At 37.9% G+C, this 15,787-nt stretch overlaps 1 protein-coding gene across 2 annotated transcripts in view; it reads left to right on the forward strand.

Moving 5' to 3' along the window:
• Positions 1 to 15,787, forward strand: part of ARHGAP15 (Rho GTPase activating protein 15) — a 605,619-nt gene that overhangs the window by 65,475 nt on the left and 524,357 nt on the right. For both annotated transcript variants that reach the window (XM_004757889.3, XM_013059079.2), the window contains exon 3: positions 12,896 to 12,964. In XM_004757889.3, coding sequence (XP_004757946.1) covers positions 12,896 to 12,964 — 69 coding nt within the window. The remainder of the gene's footprint in view (positions 1 to 12,895; positions 12,965 to 15,787) is intronic.

Consider the following 15,787-nt stretch of genomic DNA (forward strand, 5'->3'; position numbering starts at 1 on the left):
CGGTTAAGTGTCTGCCTTCATCCCAGGGCCCTGGAATGAGCTCCACTTGGGCTTCCTGTTCAGCTGGGATCCTGCTTCTCCTTCTCCCTCTCAGGCTCCTACTGCTTGTCCTCTCTCTCCCACACTCTCTCTCAAATAAGTAAGTAAAATCGTTAAACAAAATAAAATAAAGACCACTAGCTGTAGAACCAAATTATTTGGTTCCTGCCTTCTTTCTTAATGGTGGATCTCAGTCAAGTTCAACTTCCTCCAAAACTGGATTTAGGTGACTTGATTTTGATTTTGGTCTTTGAGCAATGGGAGATTGGAATTTACATTTAGATGATGAGACTTTGGACTTTGAAATGCTATGAAGGAGTGAGACTCTTTGGAATCATGGAAGGAGATGATATATTTTGCTTGTGGGACATGATTTGTTGAGGGCCAGAGGTGGGATTGCAGTAAGAATTCTAGAATGACTCCAAGGCTGTCACCTCCTGGTGTGTATGCCCAGTATAGCCCCATCTCCTTGAGCGTTTAAAGGTTTTTCTAACAAAATGCTTTCAATGTATCCTAGAAGGAAATGGCTGAAATTTCTTAAGGTAGAGAAACAAATCACTTTTGGAGGAGGGATTTATTTATTCTAGAGAGAGAGAGAGTGAGCACACGAGTGGGAGAGGCAGAGGGAGAGGGAATCCACAACAGGCTCCATGCTGAGCACTGAGCCTAACTCGGGGCTTAATTTCACAGTCCTGAGATCACGATCTGAGCTGAAACCAAGAATCAGATGCTTAACCGACTGTGCCACCCAGAGACCCCAAGAAACAACTTGTTTTGGCAGAGTTTCTAGAATCATTGAAAATGTTATTAATACATTAGCTTAATATGATCCACTTACCAGAAGGACTACTGGGAGAGGAAAGATACAATTGGTATCGGGGAGATTATAATGATGATGACTTACCACAGGGTTGAAACGGTATATGTATTCATTTTTTAAAATTTCTAATGTAATCCTACACGGAATAAGTACTATGCTATGCAATAGTTTGCAGTTGAGGGAATAGAGGCACCAGGAAATAAAGTAATTTGCCCAGAAGGTAAGGGATAACAGAACATAGAACCATTCAGAATAATAATCTACATAATTATGTGATGCTCTTTAAAAGCAAAACTGTATCTATCTACCCATATCTACACCTACCTATAGCTATGCAACTTCTCAGTTTCTCCCTGTAGAAGAGGAATTAATCCTCAAGCATCATATATACCACAGAGATCAGGAAACTGTTATCCAACTATTACCCATCTATTATCCAGTATCAGTTATTTCAATTTTAGTCTAATGAGGGGATCAATTTGAAAATTTGACCTGATTTCAGGAAGGAAAGATGACAAATCCCCTATGAGAAATTATAAGAGCTTATCTGGAAAGGACCCCTGACTTTTGAAAAGAATGATGAATATGTTTCCAACAAGATAACTGTAAAACAAGACATTATAGGCTATTGAAGCTTTGGGTGAATGGAATGGAATAATAGGTCACATGTATAAAGAGATGCAATATGAAGTTTGAAATGGGCAATCCCATAATATGTATTCCATACTACGCTAAATTTGGTGAATTTAAAGTTGAGTAAAACATGATCTTTACCCTCAAGATTCCCTAGACAGGACATCTGCTTTTCTTCATTTTCAATAAATTAGTAGTATGTAATTCTTACTGTTACACCCTCAAGGCATGATAAATCATGAGGAAAATGATTTGCTCTGGGAACTCTGACAGTTACAGCATAGTAATCAGATTGAGGAGTCTTGGATGATTATACCTATTCTTTGTCTATTTTCACGAGAAACTTCCCCCAGATAATTCCAAATTGAGTTTCATGTAAACATTTTTTTTTCAAAGTATACCAACTTACCTCTTCTTTGATTAGTTCTTTTTAAAGTATATACATCTAAACAAGTGGTGCTAACTTGAAGGTCAATCAGGAAAACAGGATGAGGGATTTGTCTTTTATGAAAATGTGCTGCCTTTGAGAATTTTTTTGATACCAAAAAATGGCAGATTTTCTCTTATAAACCGTATGTTCTTGCATTTCTGATATCTGGAATGAGTAGCTTGCCAGAAACATTCTCACTCAAAAGCCAGACTAACCCATGAAGGTGTCCAAAGAAGTCTGTTCTGATTACTGAAGATGTTGAACCAGTCTTGACTTCAAACAGTAGATATTTCCACACTTTAGTGGTATATGACAGCTCTATTCATTCCACAATGTCAAATTCTTTGGTTTTGGCCATTGGGTATTTATGCATTTCTGGCTTGGGAAGCAGAGAAGCCTAATTTGATTCTGGAGCCAAAAGTTTTTAGGCCCTGTTCCTTTGGAACTTGGACTGGAGGATTTTGGCACTGCATAAAGACTAGGACAGGGCAAGTAGTCACACATAACTAACTCAGTCAACAGAGCATATTCAGGGAGAAAGATCATGCCTGCACATTGGATAACCATTCTCCAAGGCAGACTGACAACACCCTGAATTCAATCACCCTTAAATAAACACACAAGGAAAGCTCGGCTTTAACATACCTTCAGGCGCTGCTCTCCAATGCTGCCTGATTGGTTTGAGTGCCAGAGGCCAGAATATGCAGATGCAGCCATTACTGTTGTTCTTACTTATGTCTGTCTGCTGTCTGCTAACAAGCGTTCATATGCTTTGGATCATTAAAGTCACAACCTCCTATGCCAATCTATTCCTCTCTACGGGTTTGCTGTAGATCGGAAAGAGAGATGCTATTTTTGTTTCTTTCTCTTTCCATGAGGACCTCCAGTCAGGGTTATTTTTGAGGTCTGAATATCATAGCTTGCCCCGTTGCACCCACCGAGCATATAAATCGTGTTCCCGTTAGGCTTGTTCCTTTTGCCTGATTTATTTCATTTACTATTGTATGTGCCTTTCAACGCGAGGCGCGAGGCAAGTGATCTGTGCTGGGGCTGTGACAGGCAAGAGGGGCTCTAACTTAGACTATTTCCTGGTGCCATTGCTATCTGCGAGAGAGAGAGAGAGAGGTCTGCTGTACTTACACCCGTGCTAAATTTCTTCTGACAGACTCCAGGTGGTCGGAATTTTCACAATCCAACCCATTTCAGTGTTAGAACTTGTCATGTGGGGCTCTGTGGATTCTCTCCTCTCTTTCATCTTACAGTGGGTGGCAGGTCGGGTCCGTTTGGGCCCCTACCTGCAGAAGGCCATGGGTGTCCACAGGTAAAAGCAAAGGTGGAGAAACGCAAGTTTCACTTTCAAGAGAAGGCACCGAGGCAGATATTGTAGAGGGAGAAAGAAAAAAATTGTCACTTGTAGTATTATGCAGGCTGCCCATCTAAACCCATCATTGCCTGGCATCTACACACTAAGGGCAAGGATCCAGCCAACTTGTGAGTGGGCATCATGCCATTTGAGCAGATGGGCACGGAAGTCGGCAGCCAGTAGACCATGTATGTGCATCAACGGTGGGTGTTGAGGGCACGATTCCCAGAGGAGAATGTCCTAACAGCTGTCTGGCCTGAGCCAACATACTTACGACCAAGGAAAAGTGCCATCCTTCAATCCTGCTGAGTTGGATTAACCTTCAGAACTAAATCTGCTTTTTTCGGCAGCAGAAGGTGAGTTTGGGGTCTCTGAAAACCTCAAAGAACACATAAAGAAAGGAAACCGGAAAGATACAATTATTAGATATGGACTAACGCCGCCGAGCGCCTTCATGTTCATATTTTAGGTATTTGACCAAAAATCTGTTAAATCTTGAAAGAGTGGCATAGTCGTTAAAAGCCTTGCCTCTCACAATGCTTGTAGAAGTGACCTTTCCACACAGGCAGAGCATTTTCAGGGAGGTAGTACATGTCCAGCTTAGCACTAAGAAATAATGATGTCTGAGGAAACGTGTCAGCAGACTATAGAAATCAAACCGTGGGTAAATATCTTTGTCAAACTTTACATATCGTGGATCAAACCTGACATATGGTGGATTACTTTCCAAATGACAGAATTTCTTCTTCAGTGATTGAACATATACCTGAAAAAGTAAAAAGTAAACCCGGTATTTCAACTTAAGCACATTGGGGCAATGAAAGACTTCTATTTGAGACTGAAAATAAAACCTGATTCTAATTTGTTTAGTTTTTAGACAGTTAAACATTGTAAAACTAGATATAGGTTGTTTCTGCCCAACATAGTCAAATGGTGATTTGACAATGATTTGTTTAATCTGGATAAAATAGATGGACTGTTTTGACCATTCGGAGTCCTCAATAATTGTTCGTTTACTAGTTTGTTTGTTTTGAGGTGTTTATGAGATAGTTTTCTTGGTATTGTTTTCTGCTGTCTTGAATCTTTTTATTTAAAAGATTACATATGACTTGCAGTTCTGGAGAAAATGTCAGTTCGGCCCAAGTGTTCTGTTCCCTTTTTTTTTTTTTTTTTAAATCATCAGAGTAGTAACTGTTACGGAGGGTAAAGGAGGTAGTAAGCAAGCTATATTATTTGCTGGCAACAGTAACTTTAGCTATGGCTCTAACAAAGTATATAATGCTTTAGATTTAATACCAATAATAGTATTATGAGTAGAATAAAATGTTTATGTGTCTATTTTAGCACACAGTTTCTCATTATACCAACTTGGAAATTCTTGTTTAAATAGGAAGGAACATGCAGAGAAAAAAGTAAACTAAAAACTAAGACAATATATAAAAGTACTTTGCCTGGAAAAATGTAGAAAATTATGTTATGCAGGTATGGCTATGTTTCTTGGTTCTGGTAGTTTTTATCTCAAGAGCATGTTCGAAAAGCCTACAATCGTAGTGCGTCTAAGGACTGTATGAATGTCACTTCTCAACTGAGAAAATTCTTGAAGAGGAACATTCGACCGAAAGCATGAAAAAAGAAATGAGAGAACTAAAGGAAACAGTATGTAGCAATAAACGAGGCCATGTGCATGGTATATAACTAATTTTTATTTAAGCAAGAAGGTGTGAGGCAGTTTGGTTTTCCTCTTGGAGGAACACATGTGTTTGGGACTAAATAAAGCCAGGGAGGAATATTAAGAAGTTAAACCATTCCAGCAATTGCTTCTTTTTGGCTATCTGGGAGATAAGAAAATGTGGTTAAAGCTGAATTTAACTCAACTAGACTTAGCTCAGGATTGAAAGTCTGGTGACCACCACTGATGACCCAGATGTTGACCAAGGACTATTCAACAAATTAAAAAAAAAATGCTGAAAAACTTTAATATGTCCTCCAGAAGGTTTTTGAATCCTTCCCTTTAATTTTCTGCAGGAGATGATAGAGATAAGGGAGAGCGTCAGATTTCTGACTATTTATAGTCAAAAAGGCTTATGGAAGAGCCAAAAAAGAAAAAAAGGGAGCATTTGCTCATGGATGTCCACTATGGTAACTGAATGATATCATAGGCAGAGGGAGAAGGCAATCTTAACAGTGAATCAGTATACCTGTGGTACCTCAATAAGGAGCAAAAAAGAAGAATTTGGTTTCTCTATGGTGAACGTCATTACCTTCTATGGAGATTTATGAAAAATACATACAGTTAGTGGATGAATAATTGTGATTTTACATGTGTGAATTGACACGTGTCCACAGATAGATAAAAATAGAAGATTAAATGCATGATAAAATAATACCCTCATATATTAACTTTCTTTTTCTCCTAGCAAAAGCAGTTACCTACCACATACACATGATTTTAAAAACACAGCCATCTTTTAGGTCGATGCTTATTATATCTAAACAACCAAACTGTTGTGAGTACAAGAAATATTGGCCATGTTTCCACATTTCCCCCAAAAATAAATAAATAAAAATTTCACCAACTTTTCTTAATTTCTGATTGTCATAGCTTTACGAAAACAAATTTGGCAAAACAAATGAAGATTTGAACATAAAAATTGGGATGCACTCCCCCAGTGAGGGGGGGAAGCTTTTGAGACACCATGAACATAAAAACTAAACTTAACTACAAATTTATTTCTGCTTTTTATCCAAGTATCCAGGGAGGTCGTTAATGGGAGGTATGCCTCAGAAAATGTATATGTCTGTGAAAATGCTGGAGCTAACTAATGCTTTTATTCAAGTGATTTTTATTTCGACTCCAAGCCACAAGATATAAACTTTCATCAAAAATGGTAATCTATTTAAAATCAGAGCTATGTGGAATGTTTCATGTTTATGTATAACTTTCATAGTAGACCTTCCTATACCAGGAAAATAATATGCCCAAATTCTGTTATTTTTACTTCGTACCAAGCACTAGTCCCACCCATCAGTTTCATATTCTTTAAATAGATTAAAATGAAAAAGAAATGGAGGGAAAAATGAAAACACTTCAAAAAAATGACTTTTTAATTTTTTTTCTTTTTGGAGGAAAATCTATCTGGAAAACTTAATTATGATGTATAATAAGAACAAAAAAGGAATTTAAAGGAAAATATGCATTGCACATTCTCAGTACTTCATGCTTCCAACTTTGCTTTGCACAATTATAAAGCTAACATACCTGAGAGGGGACAGAAAATGAGTGGAGAGAGTGGTAGGGGGAAACAAAGAAGGAGAAACACATAGCTCTGATCTGAAAGTAGTTCAGGGATATATTCATCTGATTGATTTCCAAAAAAAAGCCAAGCAGAAGTCATTTGTATTTCAAGTTTTTTTTTTCCCATGATATCTACAAATCATTCCCATTTACTGAACATAATAAATCAAGAAGAAGATTACATCATTGCAAAAAGATGAGGGCTGACTTTTCCGTCTCTTCGAAGGAAGAGAACAACTCGTATTTATTGTTAAAGCTCAAATTTCTTAAGATACAGAACACTGTGATGAGAAAACAGTCAAGACACAACCATAGCCCCCTCAAAAGAAACTGTGAAGTAACATTCTTAGTAAATAGACCAGATACACTTTAAAATGGCTAAGGTCTCTTTTTACAAAATACTGGAAGTAAATTGAAAATTACCAGTTCATAAAATTCTCAAATGAGAACTGTAAAATCATATTGAAACCAAAATATCATAATTTAAGAGTGTACAAACTAGCAAAAAATCAGGCTGTGGACACTTAAATAAATATGTGGTTGATAAACATACATGTCCACTTATGTTTAGAAAAAGGATGCGTATACTATTTCAGAATATTTGGAAGCAAAAGAGAAAGCATACATACGTCGTAAAAACCGTTTTTAGCCTTCCTCAGAAGAAATGATTCTATAACTCACAGAGAAAATAATGTATCAAAATAATGTTGTATCAAGCTACTGCTAATATTATTATTGCTATTCAAGTTTTCCAAATTCAGTGATTAGTTAAGAATTGCTGCAAAAGTGAAAAGGACCTGAGACTGAACAATGGAGCCCACGATTGCTAGCATTCTGAAACTTACCCAGAAACAATTTGTAGAGTAAAGCATAGGTTTTTAATATCAGATACATTGAGGAAAAATTGGGACTGTCCAGAAATGAAGTACTCTTCTTGCAATACTAGTATTAGAGATATTTAGTAAGATGAACAAATACAACAAACATGTATATTTTGAACATCTTCTATTAGAAATTACTGGCATATAACTGTACTAAACATGCAATGTTTACTGGCTAAATGAATGGTTCATAAAGGCATCTGATGTCTTAAGCAGAAATGTTTCTCAAGAAAGTGTCCTGTAATAATTCGCAAAATTTTCAAGATACTACTAATAAATTATTGATAGAGAAGCATATACAAATACTGTAAGATTTTCTGTTATTTTATACTACGTATGGCTTAGGAGAGCCTCTGTTCCCTTCAAACTTACCTCAGAAAGTTTTGATTGACCTTAAGTGTTCTTTATAATTATTATTTCAATTAAGTAAATCACATAAAGACAGCTCTCTTGATATATCTTAAATTTTCTTGATATCCATGTAACACAATTAAGCAAATTTGGATTCAGAATTTCCTAAATCATAAGTCTCAGGGTAATCTGATTTGGCATGATAACACATTTCTGTGCCTAATGCTTAACTGAGAAGAGCATTAAAGCAAAGACAGGTGATGAAAGTTCTCTTTTTTCCTGCATCTCCATAACTTGGTTGAACATGATAGATTGGCTAGCTTATTGATTTAGGAATAATCAGCAATATTACTTTCCCTAAAGGAAAATTAAGATAATTCATAACAGATTTGAAACCTGATTTCTAGCTTCCTGTGTAAATGTGTACAAATTTATAAGTTTGACTCAAACTTCTTTCTTAGAAGTAACCCCTTATGCATGCAGATAATCTCAACTTTGGAGTTCCCCAAGAATGTAATGACTGCCTTTATGTATATACATTATATTGTTGGTGAAACAATAAAGTACAATAGTTAAAGGTTTAGATTCTGATTAAATATCAACCATGCTGGGGCTCCTGGGTGGTTCAGAGGGTTAAAGTCTCTGCCTTCTGCTCAGGTCATGATCTCAGGGTCCTGGGATCAAGCCCTGCATTGGGCTCTCTGCTCAGCGGGGAGCCTGCTTCCGCTTTTCGCTCTGCCTGCCTCTCTGCCTACTTGTCATCTCTCTCTGTCAAATAAATAAGTAAATAAATCTTAAAAAAAAAAAAAATCACCCATGTCTTTTACTAGCTCTGGATCTTCAAAGTTACTTAAACTGTCTGTATCTGTGTTTCTACATTTATGATAAAGGATGAGAATTAAGTATGTTAATATATGCAAAATACTTAGAACAGTGCCTGGCAAATAATAGGCACTGAGTACATGTTAACAGACAGTAACACTGTGCCATTTCTTAATTTAAATTCTTATTTATACCATGAACCCAATCGTTCCTTTTAAAGGTGAAATAAACATGTGCTCAGTAACTGGTCATTTCTGTTCTGATTTCTTCTCATTAAAATTTGTTTCCCCGGGGGGCACCTGGGTGGCTCAGTGGGTTAAAGCCTCTGCCTTAGGCTTGGGTCATGATCCCAGGGTCCTGGGATCGAGTCCCACATCAGGCTTTCTGCTCAGCAGGAAACCTGCTTCCTCCTCTCTCTCTGCCTGCCTCTCTGCCTACCTGTGATCTCTGTCAAATAAATAAATAAAAATCTTAAAAAAAAAAAATTGTTTCCCCGGTTGCCTCGGCGGCGCAGTCAGTTGGATGTCCAACTCTTGGTTATGGCTTGGAGAGTGATATCAGGATAGTGAGATGGAGTTCCCCACACCCTCAGTCAGGCTCAGCTCTAATGTGGAGCTTGCTTGAGACTTTCTCTCCCTCTGCCCCTCCACCCCTCCCCTCTACAGCTACACGTGCATGAGCTCTCCTTCTCTCTCTCTAAAATAAACAATAAATAAATAAATCTTTAAAAAAATCTGTTTCCCAAATTTCATTCATTCACTTACTATGTTTGTGGAGTTTTTTTTTCCTCATCTTTCACACTGCATAGTACTTATTTAATGACATTATTTATACTCTATTTTAATGGAGAATGTATTCATACCACTAACAAATGGCTTTGTGTTTTAAGTTTTTCTGCTAAACCTTTAGATTGTGTAAACGATAATGAAAACATTCATCAATTAGAATCATCTGTTGTGCCTCTGGTAATATATACCTAATGCATTTTAAAACATTGTTTAATAGGAAAACTTTCTATACTGACAAGAAGAGACTATTTAAAGGCTAGTGGGCCAATATACCCATCAATATCTAATAATGATAAGACAAAGGAAGGCATGGTTTGGCCATAGAAAGAATGGTAAGACGGACACAAGTGAATGCCCAGGTGCTTATTCATCAATGCTGTGGAGACATTACTTGATACTACTTTCTCAAGCCTGAGGTATTTTATATGCTGAGAGAGTGATTTTTAACCTGAGACTGAAAATCCAACAAGTTTCAGAGAAATGGAACAAGAAAAAAAAATCCCAGAATTCTTCTACTCTTGTAAATTGAATGTAAGACATATATATTAAATTTTCAGTGAAGATAGTAAAGCCTATTTTAATAACTAATAGTTAAGAGAAGTAAGTTCCAAATGTCTTATAGTACAAAATAAATTCCTAGTTCCTTAAAAGGTTTAAATACCCAGTATATATATATGTGAATATACATATAAATACACACACACACACACACACACACACACATATATATATGCCTTCATTTCAACATGAATTAAGATCAACTATGGTTGTTTTATTTAGGGTAATGCTAGCAGCTGTAAAATTCTCTAAAATACACAATGGCTCCAAGAAAGAGAATTTTCTTTCTTTCTTTCTTTCTTTCTTTCTTTCTTTCTTTCTTTTTTTAAAGATTTTATTTATTTGACAGAGAGAAATCACATGTAGACGGAGAGGCAGGCAGAGAGAGAGAGAGAGAGGGAAGCAGGCTCCCTGCTGAGCAGAGAGCCCGATGTGGGACTCGATCCCAGGACCCCGAGATCATGACCTGAGCCGAAGGCAGTGGCTTAACCCACTGAGCCACCCAGGCGCCCTAGAATTTTATTTCACATTACAAAACAGTCAGAAGGAAATTTTCTATAGGAACTCTCTGTGCTTGCTACAGCTTTTCTCTAAGTATAAGATTATTCCAAAATAAAAAGTTGACGGAATAAAATAAAATGCATTTTCCTGGCCTATGTTTGGCTTTTCTGCACATGGGGATTCCGAGTCTTCTTCCATCTCACATCTTCAGCCTCCTGCAGGGCCTTTTTCGGTGTGCACTTCCAGCCAGTACTCGAGGAAGGAGGGAACATAAAGGGGAAACACTCACTGGTTAATAGTTTTGAATGGGGAAAGCTTCTCCTTGATTCTGTTCGTATCCCGTTGGTCTACATTAGCCATGTGGCCACTCCTAACTGCAAGGCAGGCTGAGAAATGCAGTCTAGATACATGCCCTGGAGAAAGGACAACATTTTGGTGAGCAGGCATCAGCGTCTGCAACAGTCTCCCCCCCCCCCATCCCTTCGCCATAGATCAGTTTGCACCTGTCTTCCAGCACTTAGACATACATCTATCTGCCTCCCCAAAGATGATGACCCAAAGTCCCATGCAGTTACTACATTAAACTCCAATAGCAGAATAACAGGAGAGAAATAACTTTCTCCATCACACCAATTTCTCTCCAGGGGGTTAGAGGTTTAGAACTTGAAAAATGAGTTCTCTCTTCTGTTTTTCCCATTACATCCAATAGACAACGGTAGAATGAGAACTTGATAACTGCAAACACTCCCTCATTTGTAAAGGAAATAAATGGAACCAACCGTCACTTGACTCAAATGACTATTAAGCCTTGCTGGGCAGGCCCTGTGAGACCTCTGCCCTCACAGCAGAGTCAGTTCCTGGCTCTTCTGGTTCTCCTTTCCAGGATGATTCCCCATGTCCATTGTTCTCCAAGGTTTCTGGCTCTCCTTTCTTGAGCCTCTTCCTTCCCCGTCATCCCCCACTGGCCACATTGAAAGTGAACTTGGAAGAGAATGGCTCCCTTGGAGGTTGTACTGCCTTCACAATGAGGTTTTGTGGAGCAAATACGGGGTTCAAGGGTTGTCTAGAGTCACAGGTTTTTGAGGCCAGGCTTCTCGTTTCTTTGGTAATACAATTCTCTCAAAACCTGAAAAGGGTTTGATTTAATCCCTTCAGTGAGTTACATGTGCCAGTAACCAGAGTCAAGGGCATCCAAAGTTCTTTTCTAGACAGTTTTCAGACCTGCTTTATTCTTTAGTACCTCACACTCATCCTGCAGTCTCTCTTTCTCTCTCATTCTTTCTTTTCCGACCTCTCGTGTCTTCCACCTTACCCTGTCCCCCCTTCATGTAAAATACTGGAAAATTCCTGCTTAGTAAAATACTATTATTAATTAGAGCTTCTGTTTTAAATTATCAAACAATACAATATTTCATTATAAATTCCTTCTTTTTCTCTTTTTGTTTTATTATAGAATCAGCTTATGATGCTTCTTTGGCAGAGACAATAATAGGCATTTTAAAAATTTTGTTCCAAAAACACTAATCCATTGATTATTGTGTTTGTAAATATATTTGTAGAAGAGGACATGAAAATTCATAGAGTATTGACTGAAAAAGCTGAGCTCACATCATATCTTAAACACAAGGTGTTTCAACATTAAATATTTTGTTCCATAGCAAATCATCCTGAAATGTAGAGGTATAAAACAATGATTTTTTGTTTATGTTTTACAGAATCTGGTCAAAAATTCAAATAGGAAATAGCAGGAATAGCTTGTCTCTACTAGACAGTATTTGAGGCTTCTACTGGGACTGGAAGCTTGGGGATGGCTCAATGGCCGGCAGAGGGAACCATCAGAAAATATCTATACTCGTACGATTGGCAGTTGATACTAACTGTAAGCTAGAACCTCAGTTAGTCTCTTAGCCAGAAAACCTATGAAATCTCTCTCTGTGGTCCCTCTGTGTCAGATGATTTGGGCTTCATCCCAACATGGTGAATATTTTCCAAATGTGAGGGTTCTAAGAAAACAGAGATGAAGTACATGACATTTTTATGCTCTAATATTATGTCATGTAGTGTCATGTCTATCATACTTTTTGACTGAAACAGGCATAAAGCTCTGCCCAGGTTTGAAATGAAAGAACATAAACCCCACCACTTGATAAGAGGAGTGTCAAGGTTACATGGGAAGAAGAGTACACAGAATAGAAGATATTGTTGCAGCCGGCAATCTTTGAGTACACATTTTATTCATGTTAGTTAATGTCTAAGACATTTACTTTCTGTTTTATATCTACTTTGACTTTTTGAATGAATCTTAATATGGTTATTTACCTGTGTACTCTTATTAAGGTATGCTCTTTAAAATCATTTATAGCTTTTTTTGGAGAAAAATAATCTAATAATATCTAATGCCAATATTTTTGCAGATATCCCGACACAGAAGGAATCATTCACAGCATGCCTTGAAAGATGTCATTCCTCCACTGGAACAACTGGTAAGTTTATTTCTTTGCAATACTGTATTATTTATCTACTTCAACAGAATAAATTATCCCCAAATTCAACAACTTAAAGCAACACACAATACTATCTCATGTTTGTTTGGATCAGGGATCTAGGCATGGTTTAGCCGAGTCCTCTAATTCAGTCCCTCAAAAGATCGCGATCAAACTTTAAGCCAGAATTGGGGTCGCATCAGAAGGTATGACTGGGGAAAGATCTGCTTTACTGGTTGTTGGAGGGTTCAGTTCCTCCAGGAATGTGGTCCGGAGGCTTCTCTCAGTAATGTCCCACGCGGGCTTCACCAGTATGGCAGCTTCTTCACAGCACGCAAACTGAAGGCAAAACCTTTTGTAACCTTATCCTGGTAGTGATATCCCATCAAATTTTCCACATCTTCTTGATCAGAATCAAGTCACTAAGTCCAGTCCAGACTCAAGGAGAAGGAACTGCACAAGGTTGTGACAAATAGGAAGCAGAGATTATTTGGGGCTTACTGCAAATTTTAACACTTTTTTTTTTTTTTAAGAAAAAATTTGATCCTGGGGAGCCTTGGTGGCTCCAACTTGTGCTTTCAGCTTGGGTCATGGTATCAGGGTCATGGGATCCAGCCCTGTGTTGGGCTTCACATTAAGTGTGAGTCTGCTTGAGTTTCTCTCTCCTCTCCCTCTGCTCCTCCCACTCACGCTCTCTCTCTCTTTCTAAAATAAGTGAATAAATCTTAAAAAAAAAAAAGAAAGAAAGAAAGAAAGTTTAATCCCTTACCAGTAGATTCTAAGCCCACTAAAGCAGGGATTTTTTTGTTTGTTTGTTTCCATTTTTGCTTATTGTTGTATCTTAGTGACAAGAAAGATGCCTGAAACATTGTGAATAATGTGAATGAAGCATTAGAAATATCCTAAAAACATATAAGCCCACGATTCCTGATATGTTCTGACACTTCTTTCTATTAGTGACTCCTTTTTGATAAACACCCCTTTATTCCATGCTTAGCCTTCCTGCTAGATTTCACATGGACCAATATGCTTCTGTCTCCATTGGCTTACAGGATACTGCATGGGATGACTTCACTCCTCTCTTTTCCCTACTATTCCATCCCTATTATCTTTGGGTCTTCTCATCCTCAACAACAAAAATACTTATTTTTCTAGTTCAGTTCTCTTATTTTCTTTCATTTTGCATGTTCTAGATCCCCCATCTCCACTCTGGCCATTGTTCCATTACTTTCTTTGTTTTAGAATAAAAATTCTTTACAAAGATTGTCTTCTTTTATTGCTGTCAATTTCCCCCCTCCTTTATTTCTTGAACCAACTTCATTTAGGTTTTTATCTCAATCACTAATCACCTATCAAGGTCATCAATTGCTTCCATATCCATTGGTAAAGTCTCGGTTTTTTCATTAGACCTCAGAATTTAACCCAATTGATAACTCCCTTTGAAATATTTTCCTCATATGACTACCATGAATAAACCACTTTCTCATGGATTTCCAATGAATTAAACAGCCACCTGTTTTCCATTACCTTTGCTGGTTCATCTTCATTTTGTAGCTCAACTTAACTTTTCTTCTCTTTATATTTATTCCGAACAGAGAATCATTCAGTGCTATGGTTTTATGTATTGTGTTACACTAACCACTTCTCCAGCGTGGACCACTGCTCTAAAAGCTGCTGTTGTATGTTTTGGCATATTCACTTCTATGTGTAACATACATTTCAAACTTAACATATCCCAAACTGATCATGATTTCCTCCCAAACTTGCTTCTTTCAATCTTCTCCATTTCACTCGATGCTAATTCCACTCTTCCAGGTTCTTCAGTCAGAACTCTTAAAGTCATCTTGGGATGCCTGGGTGGCTCGGTCAGTTAAGCATCTGCCTTCGGCTCGGGTCATGATCCCAGGTTCCGGGGACTGAGTCCCACATCCAGCTCCCTGCTCAGCAGGGAGCCCGCTTCTCTCTCCGCCTGTTTCTCTCCCTGCTTGTGCATTCTCTCTCTCTTTCTCTCTATCTCTGACAAATAAATAAAATCTTACAAAAAAAAAAAAAAAGAGGATAACTCTTAAAATCATCTATGCCTCCTTTATTTTTCTCACAACTTAAACATCTGCTAAGCTGTTTGCTCTGTCTTAAGAATACATCCAGAATCCTTTCCCTTCTCACTATCTTTATGCTGTGTCATCTCTCACCTGATTTACTGCAATGGCCTCCAACTCATGTGCTGCTCTCACCCTCACCCTCTACTTTTTATTTGCAAAACAACAGCTAGAAGGATCTTGTAAGAGTGTAAGTTAGGTCATGTCACTAACTTATGATTCAAATTCTGCTCTAGCCTCCAGGATCTCCCAGGGTAAACGCTGACATGAATGCAGGGCTCACCTTACCAGATCTTTACAGGTGTCAGCTATCTCTCTGGCCTCACCTTTCCCTTCTCCTCCTGGTTCACTCTGCTCCAGCCGAGCTGACCTCCTTACTTCTCTTACAGGGCCATTACACCTGCTTTTTCCTCAGTCTGGTACAAAATAATTCATTTTGTGCCCAGAAACTTGTAAGACTCATTCCTTCACTTACTTTGACCCTCTGTTCAAATACCACTTTTTAAGATAGGTCTTTTCTAATTTCCCTAGAGACAAATAAACAAATAAGAAAACCCACCATTTCTGTGGAGACTCCTTTTCTCATACCCCAATTCAAGTTTCCCCATGGAACTCACAGCCATTGGGCGTAATACAATTTCTTTCTGCTTTTTATTTCATTAGAATGCTCTGTGAGAACATGGGTACCATCTCCTACACTCATAAATCCATTCCCACGAGTCTA

This window comes from Mustela putorius, unplaced genomic scaffold (genome assembly GCF_011764305.1).
Source record: "Mustela putorius furo isolate JIRA1106 unplaced genomic scaffold, ASM1176430v1.1 tig00003867_pilon_pilon_pilon, whole genome shotgun sequence".
In the NCBI taxonomy this organism is placed as follows: domain Eukaryota; kingdom Metazoa; phylum Chordata; class Mammalia; order Carnivora; family Mustelidae; genus Mustela; species Mustela putorius.